Source organism: Stegodyphus dumicola, chromosome 2 (assembly GCF_044657685.1).
Source record: "Stegodyphus dumicola isolate Sdum_Otavi_A_Nest chromosome 2, ASM4465768v1".
Lineage (NCBI taxonomy): Eukaryota > Metazoa > Arthropoda > Arachnida > Araneae > Eresidae > Stegodyphus > Stegodyphus dumicola.
The window spans coordinates 122,668,372-122,691,754 of record NC_140769.1 but is presented as its reverse complement, the minus strand read 5'-3'; the positions used below and the strand labels follow the sequence as shown (position 1 = coordinate 122,691,754).

The 23,383-nt window shown below is 34.6% G+C and overlaps 1 protein-coding gene across 1 annotated transcript in view; it reads right to left on the bottom strand.

Moving 5' to 3' along the window:
* LOC118181399 (lachesin-like) overlaps positions 1-23,383 on the bottom strand; it is a 1,014,793-nt gene that overhangs the window by 16,058 nt on the left and 975,352 nt on the right. Inside the window, exon 11 of the mRNA XM_085811099.1 lies at positions 1,251-1,346. Within this exon, the coding sequence (XP_085667225.1) occupies positions 1,251-1,346 (96 nt within the window). The remainder of the gene's footprint in view (positions 1-1,250; positions 1,347-23,383) is intronic.

Here is a 23,383-nt window from a genome sequence, read left to right as displayed (position 1 = left end):
TTCTTTTCTGCTTCCCTTATATGTTGGTAAATTGTGGATTTTTTGCTTTAAAGGTGATTGAATTAAGCTGTTATGTTCCGGTTAAGGTTATTGTGCCTTTAGTTAATCTGCATGCAATAGTTGTAAAATTATCAACAATTTAAAAGCTGTTTAAGTAGGACTAATCCTATTAGCCGCCATTTGTTCGCATTTCAACCTCTTAGCAGAATAGTGAATTAAGCCATTTTGTGCACTAACTTCAGTGTCTTTTCTCTATTTTTAGTAAAATTATGCTTATCCTAAATTCCCTCCCCCCCCGGAGGGTCGACACAGAGAATTCTGCGAAGCTACTGGCTAGGATCTGTACCTAGTCAGTCTCGGCCACGGGGATAAACAAATCATGAACCTAGTGGTTCTGGATGCTCCGCAAAGGTCACTTATTGGCCGGTCCGTGGTCGGGTAAGTCCAAGAGCAGATAGCTCCAGTAACCCAGGGTGGCGTCCTGCAGCTTAAATAATATGAATGATATGTTCAATCAAGTAAATGTCTTAAGCTTACGTATGATATATAAAACAGACAGCAGCAGATAGAACGATTTGTCTTCTTTAATTTCGTTTTCCATAACCATATGCGAGCTTTCAGTAATTTATTAATTCCCAAAGAAATAAAATACATTTCCTATTTGACATTTTGTTTGCAATAGTAACTAAGTCTATAAGTCTAACTAAGTCTTCTTCTTCTTTCAGGTCTAAAGGAAATTTTTAAAAGGTACTATATTAGACTTGTGGTTTTCCTGACATGCAAAATTAATCTTCTGCGTCTTTAAAATGAACGAAGAGCACATATAACAGTAATGGGTTTGAAATAAATGCATGAAGAATAAATGGTTAAATAACCCATTTATTTAAAATGAGCATTTTCTCCAATAATATCACCTACTTTTATAATGTCTAGGAATTGCCCGAAATGCTTACAGTAATGCTTTTGCTTTAGGTATTGAATATACCGATTATTTAAAATATAAACTGGTAAGATATTTTAAAATTATAGTGAAATAAAATTACTCATGAGGATACTTTCAGGTGTTCTGTAGCATAATCGGTTAAATATAATACAAAACCACATGCCACAAATCAAGCCATCAATTTATGGGCAACAGGGTAGGAAGACAGTTAAGAAAACACTTCCTCGTAACCTCAATCTAATTTGATTTCTTGAGTATTTTGAAGGAAGCAATCTGATACCCGTCCCAAAGTTGATGAAAGCGTTACCTTTCTCATTTCCAGCTCTGTTCCTTTTTCTGTTAGCTGTCTGAGAATGGTCTTCATGGGCTGCAGCAGCCTCTTCTGAAGCATGGTATTTTCCATCTGTGAAAGGTATTGAATAAAGAAAAGTAAGCGCAATGTGTAATTTAACATCAGACGGGAAACTGAAGAAATTGAACATACAGCTTCAAAATATAAGATCAAAAACACATTTCAGAACTCTTTATATAGGACTATATTTTAGGATTCTGATGAAACTTTTCAATGCATGACTGGAAAATATTGAAAAATCTTATTCTTCCGACTAGCTTTACGGTGTTTACAAATTTTGCTGAGTTTTCTAAACATTTCTACTTTAACTAACACAGTGAGAACAGAAATCAAAACTTCAGAATGCAATAGAACTGTAAAATTACTTGTTCTCAATAAAACGTTTCGATAACTTTCAAAGATATGTCATTATAATTATCGTTAAGTTAATTCTCTTTTGAGAATTACGATAATTGAAAGAGAAAAAAAAAACACTTTTGAGAATTTGAGAATTAATTCTTTTTTGAGAATTCTGTTTAATTTTACTTAATTCAATAATTTTAATTTCTTATTAATTTAATTAATATATTTAATCTATTAATTTATTTATTTTCTTATCATGTTTACAATAGAACTTAATAAATTTTTATCTAAATTTTTACAACTAAAATTTTTTCAGAATCTCATCCCAAACTGGAGACCAATATTTCATGAATTTTAAGGCATTACCTTTGAAAAGATAATATAAAACAAATTATTCTACACTATTAAGTGTAGATTATATTTAATTGATAATAAATCAGTATATTAGAACTACTGACTTATTATTAATTAAGATATCCTGTTTAAATTATAATAGATTTTAGCTCATTCGATCTTATTTAATATCATTTATTGACAAATACGGCAATGAAAAATTTAATACTTCCTATAATGCGGCACTTCGAAAACTAGATACACTTATGTTAACTAAAATTATACAACTATAATTTTATTCACAGTTCATTTATAAAATTTACAAGAAACATTACGTATAAATAAAAAATAGTTTTAAAAAACTCGTATAGCTCTTCTCAGTATGACAGAGCACAACTATTAGTTACACTTAAAACCACTAGAAAAGTTAAACACAATGCATTACAAAGCTGATCTCAAAGGCGAAGCACCTACGGAGATCTCTCAATACTCCGAACTCATGCTGAGCTAAACAACTCAGAAACTCATTCTCTCTCCTGTCTTATATAGTTTTACCCCGACCCCGAAGAAATCTCTAGTATCTTCCACTTCTCGAAATTACTGGAAGGCCGGATGAGGGCCGGATTCGGTAACAGTCGCATAATGGAATCAATTATATTTATTCAATCAGGGTACCCATTACAATTATACGATGAATTTTAGTTACTAATAAGATTCAGTAAGTTAGTATAATGTCAGTAGAATTTATATAATAAGATGAAAATTTGCAACGTTCTACAATGTAAAATATTTAAAAAGAAAAGTACTTTGTAAATACATTTTGTGTAATATATTATAAGATTTCTTTATTAGTTATTAATTGTTTTACTTAGTCATTTATTTATTGTTTTATTAAATTTGTTTTACGTCCTCCTGTGTCCTCATGGTAATTCCAGCGAAGTGAAAGTGGCAAAATCAAAACAGAAATTGGCTTAGAAGTATTTAAAATTTTGCGATCGCTCGTCTTCGTTCTTAATTTTGAAGACTTTTTTATTTATTCTTTCCATTTTCTAAACCTTGCTAAATTTTTTGCCAAATTTATTTATTATTATTTTTTACTAAAATTATTATATGTTTTATTAAGACTGTTAATTGATAAAGCTCTTGTGCTATATCTATTTACCATTTTTGACATTAGACTTGCTCTGCCCTAATTGTTTAGGATGTGGGGAATTTCTTGAATTTATCTTTAAAACAGTAGTATTTTTTCTATAATGTAACACGAAATGCTTTAAATATACGAAATTTTGCTGGAAAAATAAGAATACGGGGACAAGTCTATTTAATATTGAGTAAATGGCTCTCTTGCTGAATTGGCGAGATATCGCCAAGCTGAAGCGATTAAATTTGTCTCAAAATTTGCAAAAAAAGGCAAGTGAGTAATAGTTACGCATTTGGATGATTTATTGCGACCGAAAGTGTAGTTTTTATAGTCAGGATATTCTATTGTCTGTTTGGCACAATCAGAAATGTTATGTGTTTATTTTTTCCTCATATATTTCGTGGTAACATAATATTACTTCTTGAATTTGCCTTTCAACTCTGACGAAACTGTCAGTGTTTTGATCCACACTTACGAGTATCTGAAGTCATTGATTTAATTTAGAAATTGCTTCAAATAATCCTTTTGTTAGTACACTATTTTTTAAGGTTTCTGTTCTTAATCTTCGTTATCCGTTTCTACTTTAAAATTATATCATTTTGAAAATTAATTAATCACTCAATTCACTTTCTTCGCGATTCCCTAGTTATGTTGCATCCTCAATATTAATGTCTAGATCCGTCTATTTGAAATATTATTCATCCAGTTTGTTTTCAAATACCAACATCTTTTTACTTTTTCAGCATTTCCAGCAGCGAAACCTCTTGTCAAAGTCTTCTCCCGCATTATTCTCAGATTTCGTTTCATGAAGTTCCAGTATTCTGAATAAATACATTGACCAATGTTTTATTTTTTTCAAAAACTGCGGTATCTGCATCACGTTTTTTTCTAGATATTTTAGTTTTTCAGATTACTCTACTACTTGCCACAAAAAGCTAGTAATAAAAAACAAATTATATGGGCTAAGAATGTGATTGTCATGAAAACATTGCTTAGGAAACTTACATGAATAAGAGCATTTTCCCTGCACAAAATGTCGTGGCCCACGAAGTATTCGTCCTCAATGATTTTGCCGCGACATTTTCAACGGCATCCAAGGTCGCCTAATGCATTTTGTAGGCGCAGCGGCATTTTAACGATTCCACTGCATTGCACGTACAAAACTAATACGTGTTTGTAATATGATGGTGGTAAATTTAAATTAGAAAATTTTTAATCTGGTCTTCGTAAAAACGAGTTACGATAAGTTCAGGCCACCATAAATATAAATAGAGGACAGCTTAAACAGAATTTCCTGTCGAACCGTAAAATTTGCTTTAATATTTTGATTACAGAAATATAAACGAGATGGTTTACAACTATTTAACACACTGCACTCTATAAGCAATTTGTAGCATTTATTAATATGTAAGTATACGTTTTTCCATCCTAATCGCTTAATGTAGGATTTCCCTTATTTTGCATAACAAATTTATTTTAAGTTTGATACCTTTCCTGAACTCCTCAACTTCCCCTCGCATTTTCTCGCCAGAAGGTAAATTTAAAGTTAAGTGAAGTGAACATTTAAACAGCTGAATCTCTGAGTTATTCAGAGCGTGTTTTCGCTAGTCAACGCACGTTTCGTTGCTATCTCGCTGTTACGCTAGTAAGCCTCTAGCCCATCTCAAACTATCATCACATCTGTTAGGTTTTTGTGAGTCTACCTGCAAGGCGTAATTTAACATATTCCAGCTCTACTTTATTTTAGATTTCGAATTAAATTACATTCTGCGTTTCACTTTCACCGCAAGTTGACGGTGTCATCGTAAAGCCCAAAGATCGTGCCTTTCTGTTAAATCATCTTGAATTAATAAAGGGTTATTTTTAACCCTTCTTCTGTGCTGGTAATTTATTCACGCCTGCGCGAGAATTCGCCAGGTTCATTGTAGGATCTAATTTAGTTTTGTAGAATCACAGAGATAGATCTTACATCTTTCCCACCTGCTCATCTAGAAATATTAATATCAATATACATTTTCTTGAAATATGATCGAAGGCGAAGATATTGGATACAGCTAATCAAAATGATATCACCATCTGTATGTTTTGCATAAATCAGAAGACATTTGCTTCAGTGATATGCAAAATTATTATTATTTGTTTTTCTCGTTCTTAACACAACAAAGACTCTCATTTATTATGTTATTCCATCCCTTAGTTCTCTGCGCTAGTTGGGTATATCTTACTACTTTTAATATTTCGCTGTTTATAATAGAGTGAAGATTAAAACGAGTAATTTAACATGTTTATATATATTAAATATTTTAAGGTTTAAATTAATATAACCGTTCATGTATTTAAGCCTTTTAGATGTATATGGATTTGGATCTCCCAGTATTTTATTTTTGATCTGAACGAAAACAACAGTTGAATAATTTTACTATACTCACAAAATGATGTTATTCCTGATGAGTCTAATATTAAACACATATTTAGTAACATTAAATCGTTAAATAAATTCACAAATCAAGCAAAATGAGTTTTAACTGATGAATTTCGTGTATACGCTTTCCTGTCGTAAGCCCATTAAAGGTAATTTTTTATTCTAACACATACCATAAATTAAAAAAGAGCACAATCTGTTAACTTCAGGCTAAAGTCAACACACTAAAGAGCTAATTATTATTACAGTTCCAAAATTTTTAAATAATAAACAAAATTTAAATTTAAAATATGAAAAATAAGTTGCAAAGATCATGGTACGTAAATTTGATTTTAAGTATTGAAACAATTTTAAGATAGGCAGCTAGGAGAGGTGGGAGGTGACGGAGGACGGGAACACCTGGTGTCTAACAAAGGTAAGCAGGTACATATCCCACGCCTTCCACTATCTTAAACTGGCAGCTCCCAAGGCCTAGGTGGCCTGCCTCGGGGATGCATTTGTTTCTCTGTGAAACCTAGGCAGCTACAACAGGTGCTCTATAAAATGTGTTGTTCAATATACCGAAGTCAAATAGAGAGAGAAACTGTTGTAATATAAACTCATGGTTGATAAATGTCCCATGGAGGTTCATGCACTTACTTAATGAAGACAATGCGCAATTATTCAAAAGAAATCATTAAGTTCAATGTATTCTTATTGAGGAATATATTCAATGCATGAGATGTTCTAATTATGATAATTCAATCATTTCCTCTTTCTCAACTATGGTACTTCTCGCTCTCGTAAAAAGAGCATTTTGTTCATTAAACTATTAATTAAAAGCAGAAAGATTTAACAAGAGGCCTGTATGAAATAACTTCCTTATTATGTGCAATTAATTTTCCAGGATTATTTAGAACACTCTCATTTAACTCATTAGGAAATATAAGTTAATAGTCCCTATTCCCTACATTTAAATAACACGTTCTATCTTAAATTCCATGAAAGCCGTATGCATTAATTTACTTCAGTTTGACGTTTCTTCCTCCAAGCTATCATCTGCCGAGGCTTAATTGAAACTGTACGTATATTCGCAGAAGCTTAATATCGTTAGCATCTCTTTAAATGAAACCCAAATGAGCTACCCAAATCATCAATCTAGGAGGATTCAGCCAGACCCTGTTTTGCCAATTAAACTCCGTGAATTCCAGTACTTTCTGCGGGAGCTACCACAACAGAAAGTTGTTTATTAACCAAGCTGCTATCTGCAAATGAGATCAATCTACTGTGTGCATAATGAGAAAGAGGGGAATAAAGAAGCCATAACAAACCCTGTCAGTTCTACGTGCCCGAAAGCCAAGGCGTCAATAACCACCTCATCGGAATGCAAGCGAATAGGCAGAGGCTTAATGCATGTTGCAAGGCTCCTCTAAGTGGGTAATTAGAGGACAATTAGGCCGCATTGCAGTTTTCGCGCGATTGATTAAGAGATACTAGAACCAATCCTGCATGGAGTAACTTCTAATTTACGCTCTGAGGGATCCGTGAATGCGGTTTTCTGAATGCAGAGATGTTCCGGAGTCACGTACAGTGTGTTCCCCTCCCTTCTGAACCTCATCACCCTCCCCTCTGCAGATCCTTTAGTAAGTTTCTTGGAGCGGGGTTCAGATCCGTGGAAAAATTCTTGGAAATCACTGGCAAAGTAAATGCACTGAAGCAAGTGAAAGAACTCTGAAGATTTATTTAACTATCATCGTTGATACTAGGGAAGACTTAGAAGCTTTTTTTTTTAAATGTTGGCTTTAAATGTCTAGGTGCATATTTAGCAATTTGAGCGGTGATAAATATTAACTCACTTGAAAAGGACTCATTTGTGTCCTCTCGTAGAAAGAAATTAATCTTTGTATTCTAGCGTTCTTATCGACTTAAATAAATTTCTTTTTTGTTGTTGTTTTATTTCTATGATTTGCGCATATGACAAAATTCAAATGCATTCTGACACTTATTAAAAACAGGTATATGCTGGCAAAAGCTACTGGAAGACTGGATTTGAAGAGATGATAAAATGCTTTATTACAAAATTGGATTTATAATGAAGAGGATTCTATTATCAGATAAACTGAGCATTACTTTTACGGCTTTTCAAAATTTTAATTCAAAAATTGTTAATTTTCAAAACTGAGTTAATTAGACGTTCAAATACACAAATACACGTTCCCCATAGCAATACATGGGTACAGATTTCGCAATTATCGACATTATTATTAGTTGCAATGAGTGTTTTCATCCTTGTTATTAGGTTTTTTTAGACCAAACGGGCAATTTGCCCAGAACGGCTCTTAATTTCGTTTTGGCATTTTGCGTTGGTTCACTATAGATGTCCGTTCACTTTTCAAATTGTTGCCACAAAATATGATCGCTTTGCATTATATTTAAAGAAATTAAATACTAAAGAGTTTGCATGAACAAATGTATGTGAAAAAACAACGGTATCTACACACATCAGATTTTGAATAACGTAGTCCTCCATTTGAATATGGGCATATGGAACTCCAAATTTGGAATTTATTTTATTATCTTTTTCATATTTTGTCAAATATTAAAGAATTTTTATTAACAAACTCAACGATTCCAAAGCAAGTAATGGTAACACTGCGAAAAAAAAAAAACACCTCCATCACGCGAGACTGTGTATCGGAAATTCTGAAGATATATTCTTTTAAATATTTTCTAATGTTGCTGTTGAATTGAATTTTATGGTCTAATTGCGAACAATAGGATATTTAATAAGCAACACACAATAAATAAACTTAATAATACATTTTATAATACACACAGCGCCCCTTTGTATGTAATATGAAAGCTTTCAGATTTTTATTTTTTGTTTATTTTTTAAATTTGTGTTTTATATTTAAATTTTGATAATAATTTAGATCAGATTTTAAAAGAAATTTTAATTTTGAGTCATTTATATTAATGAATCACACTCAAATTTATGTGAGGAAGGACGACTTTTAAATCTTTCAATACCTAAAGATTTTCGAAACAGATTAGTTATATATTCAACTTAAAATTGATGTCTCCAAGTAGTTTATCCCTCGAAAAAGAAATACATTGAAGCAAGTGAAATAAATCTGAAGATTTATTTAAATATCATGATTGATATTGTTGAAAAGTGAAAGCGTTTTTAAAATACCACTTTTAAAGATTTATGTGTATTTTTTAAAACTGTTTTCAGTTTAAATATTAACTAATATATTCTGACCATAGTGCTTTTTAATGTTTTCAAAAAAACCATGTCATATTAAATAAATTTCTTTATTGAGCTTACAGAGTTTTAAATTTGAAAAAAAAAATAGATACACTCTAACATTTATTAAAATATATGTAATGCAAGCAAAATAAAAATATACTTTTATTAGTTTTAAGAAATTATGCTAATAATATTTTGAATAATCTTACATTAGAAAAACCGAAGGATTCGAGGAAAAGGAGAGCACCGTATCTCTTTTTCTCGATATATCGAAGGCATTCGACCGTGTGTGGCTATACGGCCTACTCTACAAACTTATCTCCTTGGGCTTCCCAGTATACATCATAAACATTACTAAATCTTATCTCTGTGAGAGGCACTTTGTCGTTCAATATAAAAATACACATTCCACACAGAGAAACGTACTTGCCGTAGTCCCGCAAGGGTCTTTGGTAGGACCGATATATTTTCTATTATATTCGAACGACATACGACACACCCCTTACACTACTCTTGCCATGTATGCAGACGATACTGGAATCCTTGCAAAAAATGCATCTCTAAACTACATAGCACAATCACTACAAATACACATACATGCACTAGAAGCCTGTAAAAAAGAAACAAGAAAAAGAAGGATTGATCAATACATAAAACTGCATAGTACAGTTATCTCGTGGGCTAAGTAAGTGAAATACCTAGTTGTTACGTTGGATAGGAATTTAACATGGAGGCCCCACTTACCTCCATGTACCAAGTACTTAATTTCCGAGCTGCTAAGCAAAAATTTGCGCTCTCAACTTCTCGGAACTCAGTTTTATCATTAGATCATAAGTTGTTTCTCTATAAAGCGATGTTGCGTTCCATTATTATATACGCATGTCCTATTTGGGACTTTGCCAGTACAGTACACATGAAAAAACTGGAAGTTTTGCAGAATGTTACACTGAGACAGATAACCAAATGTCACTGTTTTATCAGAAATGTAGATATTCATAATGAATTCAAAGTTCTTGAGATCAAGAAATGTATGGCAAAAATTGTAACGAAGTTCTTCAGAAATATTTATAAGGTAGAAAATGATAGTATTCCTATGCTTAATTATGATTACAATGATATCAACAACGCTAGAAGACCTGGAGCTGTATTAAGAGCATTAAAGTTCTTTTGGTGTATTCGTAGGGAGTAAGTCTAAGTTAAATTTTGTCTTATTCTGCCTCACAGCTTTTATTAATTACTGATCTCATTTACTATAAATTCATTATTACTTAAATAAATTTTAACTTAACTCTTAGCAGTAGACAGTCATGTGACCTAGTAATCCCCCCTTTTACGCCTCTACCAATCCTCTAAAAGTATGGCTCTGAAACCCCACCCCCATTATATGACTGCCAATAGAAAATTTTTATGCCTCACTTTCTCTCCTCACTTAGCACTCCTCCATAGAGACTCCAGCTGAGTTAGACGGATGACACCGAGGGAAGAGATACGCTATCCAGCACTGCAGAAGTTAACTAACGCTCTCCAAATTCGAATTGAATGATGTCTACAGCATTTAGATGCAACTGCACCTCTACTAATTCGTGCTCTACTGATTCTTCATATGTTACTACTTATTGCTATATAATTCCTTCACGGAAACTCTTGCCATAATTGCTATTTCTTCAATCTCCACCATTTTATAACGGACTTTAAAATTATGCTATGCGAAGGAAAAAGGTATACACATCACCTTACGTTGCTATACACAGGGTAGGGAAGTATTTCCAGGGACCTGCTGCGTGACTTTGTCACTTAAGAGACAAGTGACAGTAAGACTTTGCTCAGTTTCGCCCCTATTTTTAAAGCAGAGCACATTGGGGGACTGTGCGTGATTCTCCCACCCCTTTTCCCCTCCCATTAACCTCTCGAGAGGACCCTCGCCGCATATTTAAAATGCCCCCATACTGCAGCACAGACACTTTATACTTACAAATATTCATGCCTTCTCCGGTATTAGAAACCGGGCACTTCAGTACGGCAGTTAGCTATATCATAATATATTAATTTGATTATTTTAGAATTAGGCAAATTAGCAATTTTACTTCGTAGCAGGATTTTGAATAAATTGGTTTCGAGAGTTTTTTCTCTAAATGAAAATTGTGCATTGATGTGTTTTTATCCCAATTTGATCTGAATATTTTGAAAACAGAATCGTTATATATTAAATTTGCAATTTTTTGCTTAAATTTGTTGTTTGGCTACGTAATGTCCTCAGAGAATATCTAACTGCATTTTATTTTGAAGACTAGCGGGCATTGAATACTGGTATCTAGATGAAACTTTCAGCCCTTTTACCAATCTCCACATCGACTGAAAAATTTAGAAAAATCTCTAGCTCGGAATTTCAAAATGATAGTTAATGGGTAAATCAACTAATACAATATTTAACTGATGTTTTCATGATATTCATTGTCAAATGTAAAATTTGTTTCTTTATGTATGATTAATTACTTTTTATAAATTACGTACAAAGAATCACGTAAACGGTTTTAGTTAACACTATTATTTTTATTAGAAGGAAAAGTGTTATAATGTTTTTTTGGCAGTGGTAGAATGTATAATTATCCGTTACAAATTACGAAAAAATGGATTATCTTAAGAACCCTTATTCAGAGCCTCTGGTGTGTTTACCTTCGCATGGAATTTAATTAATGATCAAAGGGAAAAGCAATTTTATTAATCGCTCAACATTGCTCTCTAATAAAAGAACCGAAACTGTGATGTTGTAACAGAGAACGTAATTTGTAGGAAGAAGAGAGCATTTAGAAACTTGGGACTTCGAACAACTAGATTTATTACTATATACCCGATACCACAAACTTCAGAATTATGGACATTGTTAAAATTTTCATTAGCTGAATACCAAATCTTCACCTTTTATCCGTGTTTTCAGTAAAAGTTTTGTAATATCATATCATATAAATATATTAATGTTCAAAATCGTAAAAACAACCTTGTATTTAGCGTAAGTATATTGAAACACTCAATCGATTTCGAGGGCAGCTAAAGGTCCCCCTCATCAGGAGAAAGAAGAAAAAAAAAGGGGAAGGAGTCTAAGAAACACGTGGTCCTTCTCAGCACTGCACGTGGTTATAACCGGATTTTTAATCAGAGTTACACTGGCCGCCTACTTTTACTGAGCCAGGCTATCTGATCAAACATGTAACACAAAGGACAACGAAAATTAGCGAAGTTAAATAGGGAGCGAGGGGCAACTGCAAATCTGAACTTCCAATTATGGAAAGCAACCACTGAACGAATTTTTATACCCTCTGGTAGTACCAAACGCGAAGAGGTAACGCCATCTATCGGCAAAAATAGTAACTGAATTAAGATAGTAGAATTTTAAAGGCATTAGGAAGGACAGGATTGGACTTAAAATCATTAACTAAACATGCTAAATCTTTGTGAATATGAAAAGCCTCAAAATCCAGTTCACCTATGGAGGAAGCCTTTTGGATAATTTTTGCATACCCAAAGTCAAAATTATGGTTAAATGTCCAACTATGATACGCTATTGAAGACTTGTTAATTTCGGCCTTTTCTGGCATAAGATTCATGTTCCTTGATACGAATCTTCAACGCTCTTTTTGTTTGGCCAATATATCTTAAACCACATTGACACGATATACTATAAATTCCCCAAAAATTCAAGACAGAAACGCAATCTTTTAGAATCGAAGGGTGAATTTTATTAATAGGGGAGAAACCGACTTGAAAATTGAATTTCTGGAGAATCCACGCAATTTTATAGCTAACAGAAGGATAAAATGGAAGCACGACAAGGTCATTAATATTATTTCTAACAGTGGAATATCTTCTTTAATGGGAATCTGAAAATTTTTAACGGCTTTATCAATAATCACGGGAGAAAATTCACGGTCAATCGCAACTGCTTTCAAATAATTAAGTTCATTGGTAAGCAAAGGTTCAGAGGAACAAACTGTAAGCGCGCGGAATACATAATAGTAAAAAGAAGCCATTTTTTGCTTAACAGGGTGGCATGACTTGGCATGGGGTGGTAAACAAACCACACTTTACGTTTACTTTGTTAATCGCAATATTAAAAGGTTAATTGACTCCCACCAGACTAAACTTTGGAATAACATAATTGAAAAATTAAATGCGGAAGACGGAGAATTCTGGAAATCCCTCCGTTTAATGAAGTCGACAAAAACAAGCAACAAACCTCTACAGGACGACACTGGATTCAAATACAGCAACGAAGACAAAGCTAAAGCCTTTGCCACCCACTTCGCCAAGCAGTTCACTCCAAATGAGACCCCTTCAGACCGAAATTTCATTAGTCACATTAACATGTTTGTCGATAATTGGATTAACCAGCCTAGTGTCTAAAATCTCCCTGTTTTTACCTCTCCCACAGAAGTTAGCTCTATTATAGCTAAACTTCATAATAGAAAAGCACCTGGGAAGGACAAAATCTCTAATACAATGATTAAACACTTGCCTGGTAATTTCATTAACAAACTCTGTAGCATTTACAACGCCTGCCTGTACCTATGCTATTTCCCAGCTGAGTGGAAACAAGCGGTTGTCATCTTAATTCCCAAACCGGGAAAAGATAATACAAGAATGGATGGGTTTCGCCCAATCAGCTTGCTTCCTGCACTGGGAAAGATTCTAGAGAGAATTATCTGCAAAAGACTACAGCCAGCCCTAAACTCGCTTCTAAACAAGCAGTTTGGATTCCGTAAAGGATTGTCTACCACAATGCAGCTTGTCAGAGTCGTTGAATTTTTAAGCGCAGCTATTCATAAGCACCAGACAACTGCTTTCCTTATGCTGGACGTGGCAAAAGCCTTTGACCGCGTCTGGCATAACGGACTTATCTACAAGCTTGCTTCCCTTGATCTCCCCAGGGAAACGATTTTGATTCTTCACTCCTTTCTAAGTGATCGATCCTTTTATGTCAGGCAGGGCGATGTTTATTCTGAAAACACATTAATTAAAGCCGGCGTCCCCCAGGGAAGCATCCTTGGACCTATTCTCTATCTTATATATGTTAAGGACTTCCCTATGATTGAAAATACAAACTGCATCACCGCCTGCTACGCGAACGACACCGCCAATCTTTCTAGTTCACTTAATCCACGACATGCCATGATCAGAATACAAAACCACACACACGAGATAGAGGAATGGTGTCGCAAATGGTAGACGTCCATTAATGCCACAAAATCTAAATTATTACTGATAGGACGGCATAGAAGAAAAAAACACTGATGCAGATCTGACCCTCTTTAATGAAACGGTGTCATGGCGAATTGTGATGGTGACGAGTTCTATGCAGCTCTGGACAATGAGCTTCAAAAGGTGGAATCGGCCATCGTATCGAAATGCAATATGAATCCTCAGATTCGTGATGATGCGAAGAAGGCTTTGGGTGAGATTAAAAATTTGATTACTAGGTATGTTGAGCATGTTAAATCTGCAAATTTTCGTGAAGCTTGTAAAGAAAGCTTACTGAATTCAGTCATGCAAACGAAATCGTATGCTAATGCTGTGGCGCCATCTGTTGGGACAAATCAAACTGATTCAGATTGCTGTGTTTTTTGTGAGTGCCCAAAACTGTACATCTGATGAAGTTAAAAAGCTCCTTAAAGCTGAAATCAACCCTCGGAAACATAAAATTGGAATTAGCAATATTCGAACAGTTCATTCCAATAAAGTAATGGTGAAATGTGCTTCAGGATATGATAAAGAAAAACTGTTTACTGCTTTGCAGGAAGACTCATCTATTTTGAATCCCTCTATTCCAAGACGAAAATATCCTACAGTTTTACTTAAAAATGTGCCAAACAGCATTAGTAATGATGAACTGTTAAAAATTATTGAAGAACAAAATCCTGAAATTACCGTGAGTGAAGAGACTTGGAAAGATGTTAAAGTTCGCTTTACTTTAAAAAAGTTTCAACGTGAGAGAATCGTGGTTATTGAGGTGCATCCTTCTGTGCGCAAGTGTATTTTAAATTTTGGGCGTATTAAAGTGATGTGGAATATGTGTAAAGCTGAAGATTTTGTTGTTTTAAATAGATGTTTTTAATGTTTAAGCTACCACAGAAGTCTTGATTGCAGAAATCCCTTGGCTTGTTATTGCTGCTCTGGTGAGCATAAGAGTTCAGAATGTGATAAAAAAGAAGTGCAAGTGTGTATTAATTGCATAAGATTTAATAAAAAGACGAAAAATGCAACTAAGAAAGTTGATGTAAATCATAAGCCATTTTCTGGAACTTGCCCCAGCCATACATTTATGATGAATCTTGCAGCTTCAAAAATTTATTATGGGTAAGTCCGACAATTTGTCTGTTTCTTTTGTACAAATAAATTTGCACAAATCAAAACTTGCTACTCAGCAACTTATTTTATATATGGAGGCAAATGACACTGATGTCGCACTGATTCAGGAGCCGCACTTTTATAAAGGTGTTCTTCCTGGCTTTCCAATAAAATATAAAGTTTACTATGATTCCGAAGCAGAAGTTGTCAAGTCTGCTGTTATTGTTCGTAACCAGAATCTTTCTCCTTTTTTGGACTTAAATCATACAGTTTATAATACTGTTGTTTTAGATATAAAAATCAATGGATCTGACTTGACTATTTGTTCCGCTTATTTCGAGCCCCAAACTAATATTGACATAGAACTATTAAAAATTTCACAAATTTTAACGATGAAGAAACCATGCAATTTTTTATGTGGTATGGATTCGAATAGCAAATCAGCGATTTGGCATAGTCCTATTACTGATGCTAGGGGAACGAAACTTAGTGATTTTATTAGTGCGAATCATTTGTTTCTACTTAATGAAAATCGCGGACCTACTTTCTGTTCAACGCAAGGCTCGAGTTATATTGACCTTACGCTTTGTGGCTTAGGACTGCTGCCATACGTTCAAGGTTGGGATATCTCTGAGGAAGATTCTCTTTCTGACCATAAAATGATTATCTTTGAACTTGTTTTATGCCGTTCGATTATATCTTCTAATTTGTGTACTTTTAATTTAAAAAGAGCGAACTGGTTTTTATTTACTGAACTTTGTAAGAGAGAATTGTGTAACTTGAATATCCTTCTTAACAGTTGCTCTGATTGTATTGCATTAGAAAAATGTTGTAAACAGACTTTCTACCGTTGTTTTTAATTGTGCTTTACTTTCAATTCCGATGAAGAAAAGTAAGAAGAATGGGGTCCCTTGGTGGTCTAAGGAAATTGATTGTTATAGAAAGCATGTAAATGCTGCTAGGCGTAGATTCCAGAGAGAAAGAAACTGTCTTCTTAAAAATATTTATAAAATTAAATATTTCGAATTGCGGCATAAGTACAAGGCTAAATTAGCTAATGCTAAGCTTGAGTCGTGGAGAAATTTTCTATCAACTATTTTTCACAATGTCTGGAAATCTATATATAAGTATGGGGTCAAGACCAATTTTGCGAAAAGGATTGAGATTTCGGGAATTAAACTCCCGGATGGCAGTGTTACTTCGAGTTTGAGTGATACAATTGTTGCTATAATGACAAAGAATTTCCCAAGAGATAATGCGCGTGATGATAGAAATTCTCATATAACTATGCGCACTGAGTCTGATGGACCTTATATTTCTTTTATGGACTGTCTGTTCTCTACTTCAGAAGTTAACAGTGTTATTAAAAATCTCAAGAAGAACAAATCACCTGGGCTTGACTCTCTTTCTAATGAAATGATACAGCACTTTCATGCGGTGGATAGCACATTTCTACACAAACCTTTCAACCTTTGTTTACAATTAGCAGTTTTTCCAGCACAATGGAAGAGAGCTCGGGTTGTTTTGATTCCTAAAACGTTAGATACAAGAACCCCTTATCTTGATAATATTAGATGCATTAGTCTTTTGCCTACTTTGGGAAAATGTCTTGAAACTCTCTTCATTAACAGAATAAATTGGTATTTGAGACAAAAATGCTTTTATAATGATTCTCAGTTCGGATTTACTCCTCGGAAGTCCGCCGAAGACGCCATTATTCGCCTTTGTAATATCTTGCAGTGTGCAAAGAAAATGAAGTATACTTCTTATTTTCCTGGATTTCAAAGGAGCTTTTGATAATGCTTGGTGGCCATCTATCTTAAAAATTTTAAAAGATGCTGGTATACCACATAATATCTATAACCTTCTTAAAAGCTTCTTGAACGAGAGGACTGCTGAGCTTCAGCTTGGGAACGAAGCTAAGGTTTATTCTCTAGAAAAAGGCTGTCCTCAAGGCTCTGTATCCGGACCTACTCTTTGGAACATAATCATAAATGATCTTTCAAGTCATCTCGACGGTTGTTTAAAAATTGCGTTTGCAGACGACTTACTATTAATTTTCCAAGGAAGGATTTTGAATAACATTCTTTTGAGAGCACAAGAAGTTCTAGATTTTGTCTCCAGTTGGGCGATTTCTCATTAACTCACTTTCAATCCTTCAAAATGTAAAGTTATGCTTGTTCTCAGTACGTGTGATGAACAAAATATTGCTTCTTTGATGCTCGATAATTCTCCGTTGGAATTTGTAGAAAATGTTAAATATCTTGGTGTCATTCTTGACCAAAAATTAACATGGAAAAAGCACATTGAATTCCTTTCTGCTAAATGTGAAAAAATTATTAATGGCTTTCACCGAATTGCCAAAAATACTTTTGGAGTAAGCTACGATATTAAGAAACTCATGTATAAGCAGTGTATTGTACCTTTCATTTCGTACGGCTGTCGTGCTCGGGACATGTTCTTGCCAAGAAGGTTAATAAAAGAAATTTAAGAAAGATTCAACGGAGAATTCTTCTTCGTATTTTTAGTGGTTATAGAACCTTAAGCTATGAGGCTACTTTTGTTCTTGCAGGAGTTCCGCCTATTGATTTTGAAATTGCATATAAGAATAATATTTTTGAGTCATTGGCAACTCATGCTTCGGAAGACTGTATTAATTGAATTGTCCCCTTCACTGATCTTCCTCATCCCGCTTCTTTAGAACCCATAAATTTCTGCGATTATAAAGAGACTGCTGAAATAAATTTTCATATGGTTTTCTTTGCAGATGGCAGCAAGATGAACAACAAGGTTGGCCTTGCATTTGTTCTTTTTGAAGGCCATTCCGAGATTTGTTTTCTTAGACACCGTATACGGAATGAATGTACAGTTTTTCAAGCAGAACTTCTGTGCATTTATCTTGCCGTCAAATGGATCCAGGATCATGGGACAACATCCTCAAAGTACCTTATTTGTTCTGATTCTCTTTCTTCTCTTCAACTTTTGAACAGTATTACCAGCTGCGATAAATTAGTTATCGAAACCCTAGTAACTGTTAGTTCACTTAGAATTAGAGGTATTGATATCTGCTTTGCTTATGTGCGTGCTCATCATGGTTTCTACGGAAATGAAAGAGCTGATTTCTTAGCTAAAGATGCCTTAAATTTACCCATTGATATCAACATTAGCATTCCAAAGAGTTATTGGAAGTCCTTTCATTATAAAAAGCTTTTAGCTATGTGGAATGAGGAATACATTTCATCTTGTAATGCGGAAGTCACCAAAAAGTTCCTTCCTTCTATTTACCATAGACTGAATTCCGAGTCTTTCCTCCCGTTAAATTTTAAAGTGTCTCAGTTTTTATCTGGTCACTGTAAATTTGCAAGTTATCTGTTTCGTTTTAATCTACGATCAAACAATTTATGTGAATGTTCAAAAAGAGTTCCTCAGGATGTGGAACATTTGATTTTCTCGTGCCCTACATTTGATGGCCCTAGATTATGCTTACAGAACGATTTGAAAATGTTCGGAGTGACTTGGCCAGTGAACTTATCTGTTTTCGTGAAGTCCAGACTGCTGTTCTCTGCTTTTGTTCGCTTTATTTATGCATGTAATTTTTAATGTTTATTTATACATGTAACCTTTAATGTTCTAGTTAACTTACTTCTGTAAGCCCCGTGTTGTACATATGTGGTGCACGGGGAGTCTGTATGTTCTCAAAGGAAAAAAAAAAGTCAGAGAGGCTACAAACTTGCGAGTTCGTTTTAGCGGCTCGCTTACATGGGGTCCTCACATTTCCATGACCATCGGGAAAGCCATAGGAGTCTCTAGGAAGCTCCGAAACTTTCTTGACGCCTCTTCACCACTGGATCTTGCTCGCAAGAAGCACACTTACACATCAATATTAAAACACATCCTTACATATGCCTCCCCTGCATGGTGCTCTGTTCCCCCTTCCGTATTAAATAAATTGCAGGTTTCCAAAACAACTACTTACGAAAAATCACAGGAGCACCCTGGTTCGTTCGCAAAAAACAGCTACACAGAGACCTTAAACTCCAAAATCTGGCGTTATTCATCCATAAATTTAATAATAATTTTTTCAAGCAAGCTATCACCAACGCGGAGGTAAATTATTCTGACAATTTTAAGTACGAGCTCCTAGAAATTGACATCAATTTAAGGCCCTATGCAACCCACATTTATCGGAATCCCCCATAAATACTCCTAACTTCTGCCAGCCAATTTTTGAAGTTTCAAAGTATGACTTGTTCATTTACACTGGCCTGGGCCACATCTACACAATCTTCCTGCAGTCCCTTATCAAGGTATTCCTGCGAAGCACTGTATGTTATGTCTGCCCTAACCGGAGTTATTTGAGGTGCCTTTAATAGCGGGATATAATTCCTGCTGAAACAGGCATATCAAAAGTATCGAAGTATCAAAGTATCAAAGCTTTCCATTATTCGAAGTTCAGATTTTGAGCGCGAAGGTTCAGTTGCCCCTCGCTCCCTATTTTAACTTCGCTAATTTTCGTTGTCCTTTGTGTTACATGTTTGATCAGATAGCCTGGCTCAGTAAAAGTAGGCTGCCAGTGTAACTCTGATTAAAAATCCGGTTATAACCACGTGCAGTGCTGATAAGGACCACGTGTTTCTTAGATTCATTCCCCTTTATTTTTCTTCTTTCTAGGTACTTCTTTCTCCTGATGAGGAGGGACCTTTAGCTGCCCTCGAAATCGATTGAGTGTTTCAATATACTTACGCTAAATACAAGGTTGTTTTTGCGGTTTTGATTGTCATATTAGCGTGTTTCTCTTCTAGTCTATATTAATGTTACTAGTTTTTGTACTTAGGTAGGTAATTTTAGTAGAATTAAAAGTAAAACTGTTGTATTTATTTTGAAACATGAAAAATCTAAAGAGGAGCTATGCCGTAAAAGTAAAAATACAGGGGCAAGTGCATTTAATATTGAGTAAATGGGTATATCCGTAATTTGGCGAGATATCAGCAAACTAACAACAGTTTTGGCGACTTATTTTTTGGCGACATAAAATCGTTACGAACACGTTTTGGCGACTTACGAAATTGCCAAAAGTCGCCAAATTTTTCGACAGTTACGTCTAGTCCCTGTATCACGGTAATTTGCATTGAAATTGAATAAATGTAATTGACCACTATGTTAGCTGTAACCGTAATTCCACCCTCGTATTGCTTTCCAGTAATTTCGAGAAGCAGAAAGTACTAGAAATACCTCGGCGGCGGAAAACTATTAGAGCCGAAGAGAGAGAGGATCTGCTTTCAGTTACTTAGTTATTGTTGTTGCGAGTTGTTAGTTCAGCGTGAACTGAGATAGACTGAATTAGCTTTCTCTTTAGGTGCGCTTTGCATTGCCTTGTGTTTAACGTTCTCAATAGTTTGATGCATAACTACTGATTGTACTCCTGTACAAGTATTTCTGCGGCAAATTCCAGAACTTTGAAGTGTTTCTGTTGATAAAATTAATTTTATTAACCTACCATTGGACCTGTGTGCATTCAATCTATTACAAACCCATACGCAAGGAACACAATTTTCGACGTAATCTGGAATAATTTAGCAGAAACCATTCACTTATTCGAAAGCTTCCATTGTCAAAAGTTGCATAAAATGCTAATTTTGTGATTAAGTACTTGACATTAGTTTCTTTCTTTTAATACTTTAATTAAATTAGTTGTCTGTTTCATGCTTCCTAAATAAATAGGATTACAGTAAGCAAAATGTTAAGAATAAACTCTGCAGAAATGAGATTAAGTCTGAGTTGCATTTATTTTGTAACATAAGATATCGGTACAAAAAGCATTTCCTTTTAATTAAATCAGTGTAAAGGTGAAAGAAGAAATCTTGATTCTGCCACATAAGATATATAAAATTACCTAAATATTTCGTTGACTTTGGGGATGTGAAGAAAGGAAAATTAAATTAGATTTATTAAATGAGAAACTTAAAAGTTGAGATAAGATTTACAGTAACATATATCATTTTTCTTTGAAAATGATAAAATATGGCAGAATTAATCAAATCTCTGTTATGTTAAAAAGTTTCGAGACCATGGTTAAATAGTTTTATTTCTAGGTACCATGTTATATCTGAAATTCCTATATTGTTAAATGTTAAATATGAAACTACTTGCCGTTAAAGGGAGTGATCGTATAGTGAAACGTGTACAGCATTTTTGCGTTGTGAAAAAAAATGCATTCCGGGACCGCGCCGTGAGAGGATCGAAAACATAAAACATATACAAGATATAAAGGAAAAGTTCATATTAAATATATAAAGAAAACATACTGTAAGAGGTTCCAGATTAAATATCAGTTTATTCAATTACAACACAATAAGAAAAATCTTAACCTCATCTGAGAGTCTGTTCATTTAAATTCATAAAAAAACTTAAGGTTTGTCTGGTGATTTAAAAGAAAGGAAAGGGAAACAATTTATGGCCTGAGAGTTAAATTTTAGATTCAACGTTGTTTTTACTGCTAAGGACGTTTTTGAAAGAAAACTTGCCTAAAGTTCCAACACACCAAAAAAAAATAATACTTATCTTGAGTGGACATCTTGAAGTGGAGGAGAGCTCATATCTTAACTCTATCCTTACGTCACTTGGCAAATCCGCAAGACAGAGACTCGAACGGCACGACAATAAATTACATCAGCTATACCGTCAAATCTTACGCCTGCTACTGGTTTCCATAGAAGAAAATTATTCCCACTGGAAGCAAGAGAACAGCTTACACCGCACGGCTGTCTGCCCAGACTCTCAGCTCCACCAAGGAAAACGTAGACAATTAAGCTAGGCATTTTAGAGAACGGCTAACGCAGGCTTCCAGTTGACTAAGGTGACATAATTCCTTCTGTTTTCAAGTCGGAGTTCAGAGGACATCGTCCTGACTTTTGCCGATACAGATAGAGACCCAAGTCTCTGTTAATTTCTTTGTTATTCGCTCAACAGTTTTTTTTTTCTCATTTTTGAGAAAACCCGCGGCCGGGGAGCATAATTGCCGTTCCCCGCCGGAAGCACTGCTCGATGCCGACTAAATCTTTTCCTTTCTCCTTCGCAACACCCACAAGTTTTTTCTCAGTCTCCGTCAACAAGTCCGTCAAGCCCGAAAGTCAGCGAATCCAAGCAGTGAGTGCCTAAGCGAGTCAAGAGTAAGTGTGTCTCGCCTCTTAACCAAACGCGGCCGGGGAGCATTTTTGCCGCTCCCCGCCGGAAAACATTTCTCGTCGTAATTACATTTTGTCCAGCAAGCCCGAAAATCAGCGAGTCAGTCAGAGAGTCAGCCAAAAAGTAAGTGTGTCTCCAACTCGAATTTCCTTCGTCTCCTTCCCAAAACGGGCTCCCACTATGGCTTCACTTATCGCCCCCTTAATTATGGCAAAATCTTCGTTTTCAACTCCAGAATGCGGAAATAAGGGTGATCGCGCATGCGCGCCCTTCTTCACTTAGCCAACAACCGGACCCTCAATCGCCAAAAACCTGAATGACTTACATTGAAAGACAAGTAGCAACCTTTGACCTTTCCGTCACGTACTTTCCTCTCTTAAGGTCAACTAACAATGAAAATTCTTTCTCAAAAAATTCTAAAGCGCGCGAAATCATGACTTGGCGAAAATTGCCTCCCTTTCCCTGCTTCTTTCACAATGAATAAAAGTTTGTACAAGATTTACAAATAGAGGAAAATAAATAATACTCTTTTAAACTAAATAATATTCCCAGAAGCATCTGTCTTTCCCCAAAAATTAAAGCCTTAAATTAAATAATTCAGAATCAAAATAAAATTTAAATTTCCATAAATCATAAAATCATTCACCTAAATTTTTTTTATAACGCTATCAGATAATTTCTCTACATAACATTCCTTTCCCCTAAGGAATTAAATTTTGGTTTACCAAAATTTAGCAGACAGACACTTCTTGAAATACCATGACTCATACTGTGCAATAAGGCTAAAGGATAACATAATGTAACAATATTTCACACGACTCCTTGGTAACAGTGACGTTACTGACACATTAAATTTCAAGTCCAAGATGTGCAAGTAAAACAACAAGATTAATCAAAGCAATTACTAATTAAAATACTCAAGGAAGATCATCAAAAATAATTAATCAAAACATCAATTAAATCACTTAATTAAACCTAGAAATACTCAGAACACATACAAAAATAGAAGTAAAAATAAGGCGCTAATCACAAACAAAATATGTCTAAGATCAATCAATAAGATAATTAACGCGCCGCAGATACATAAAATACAT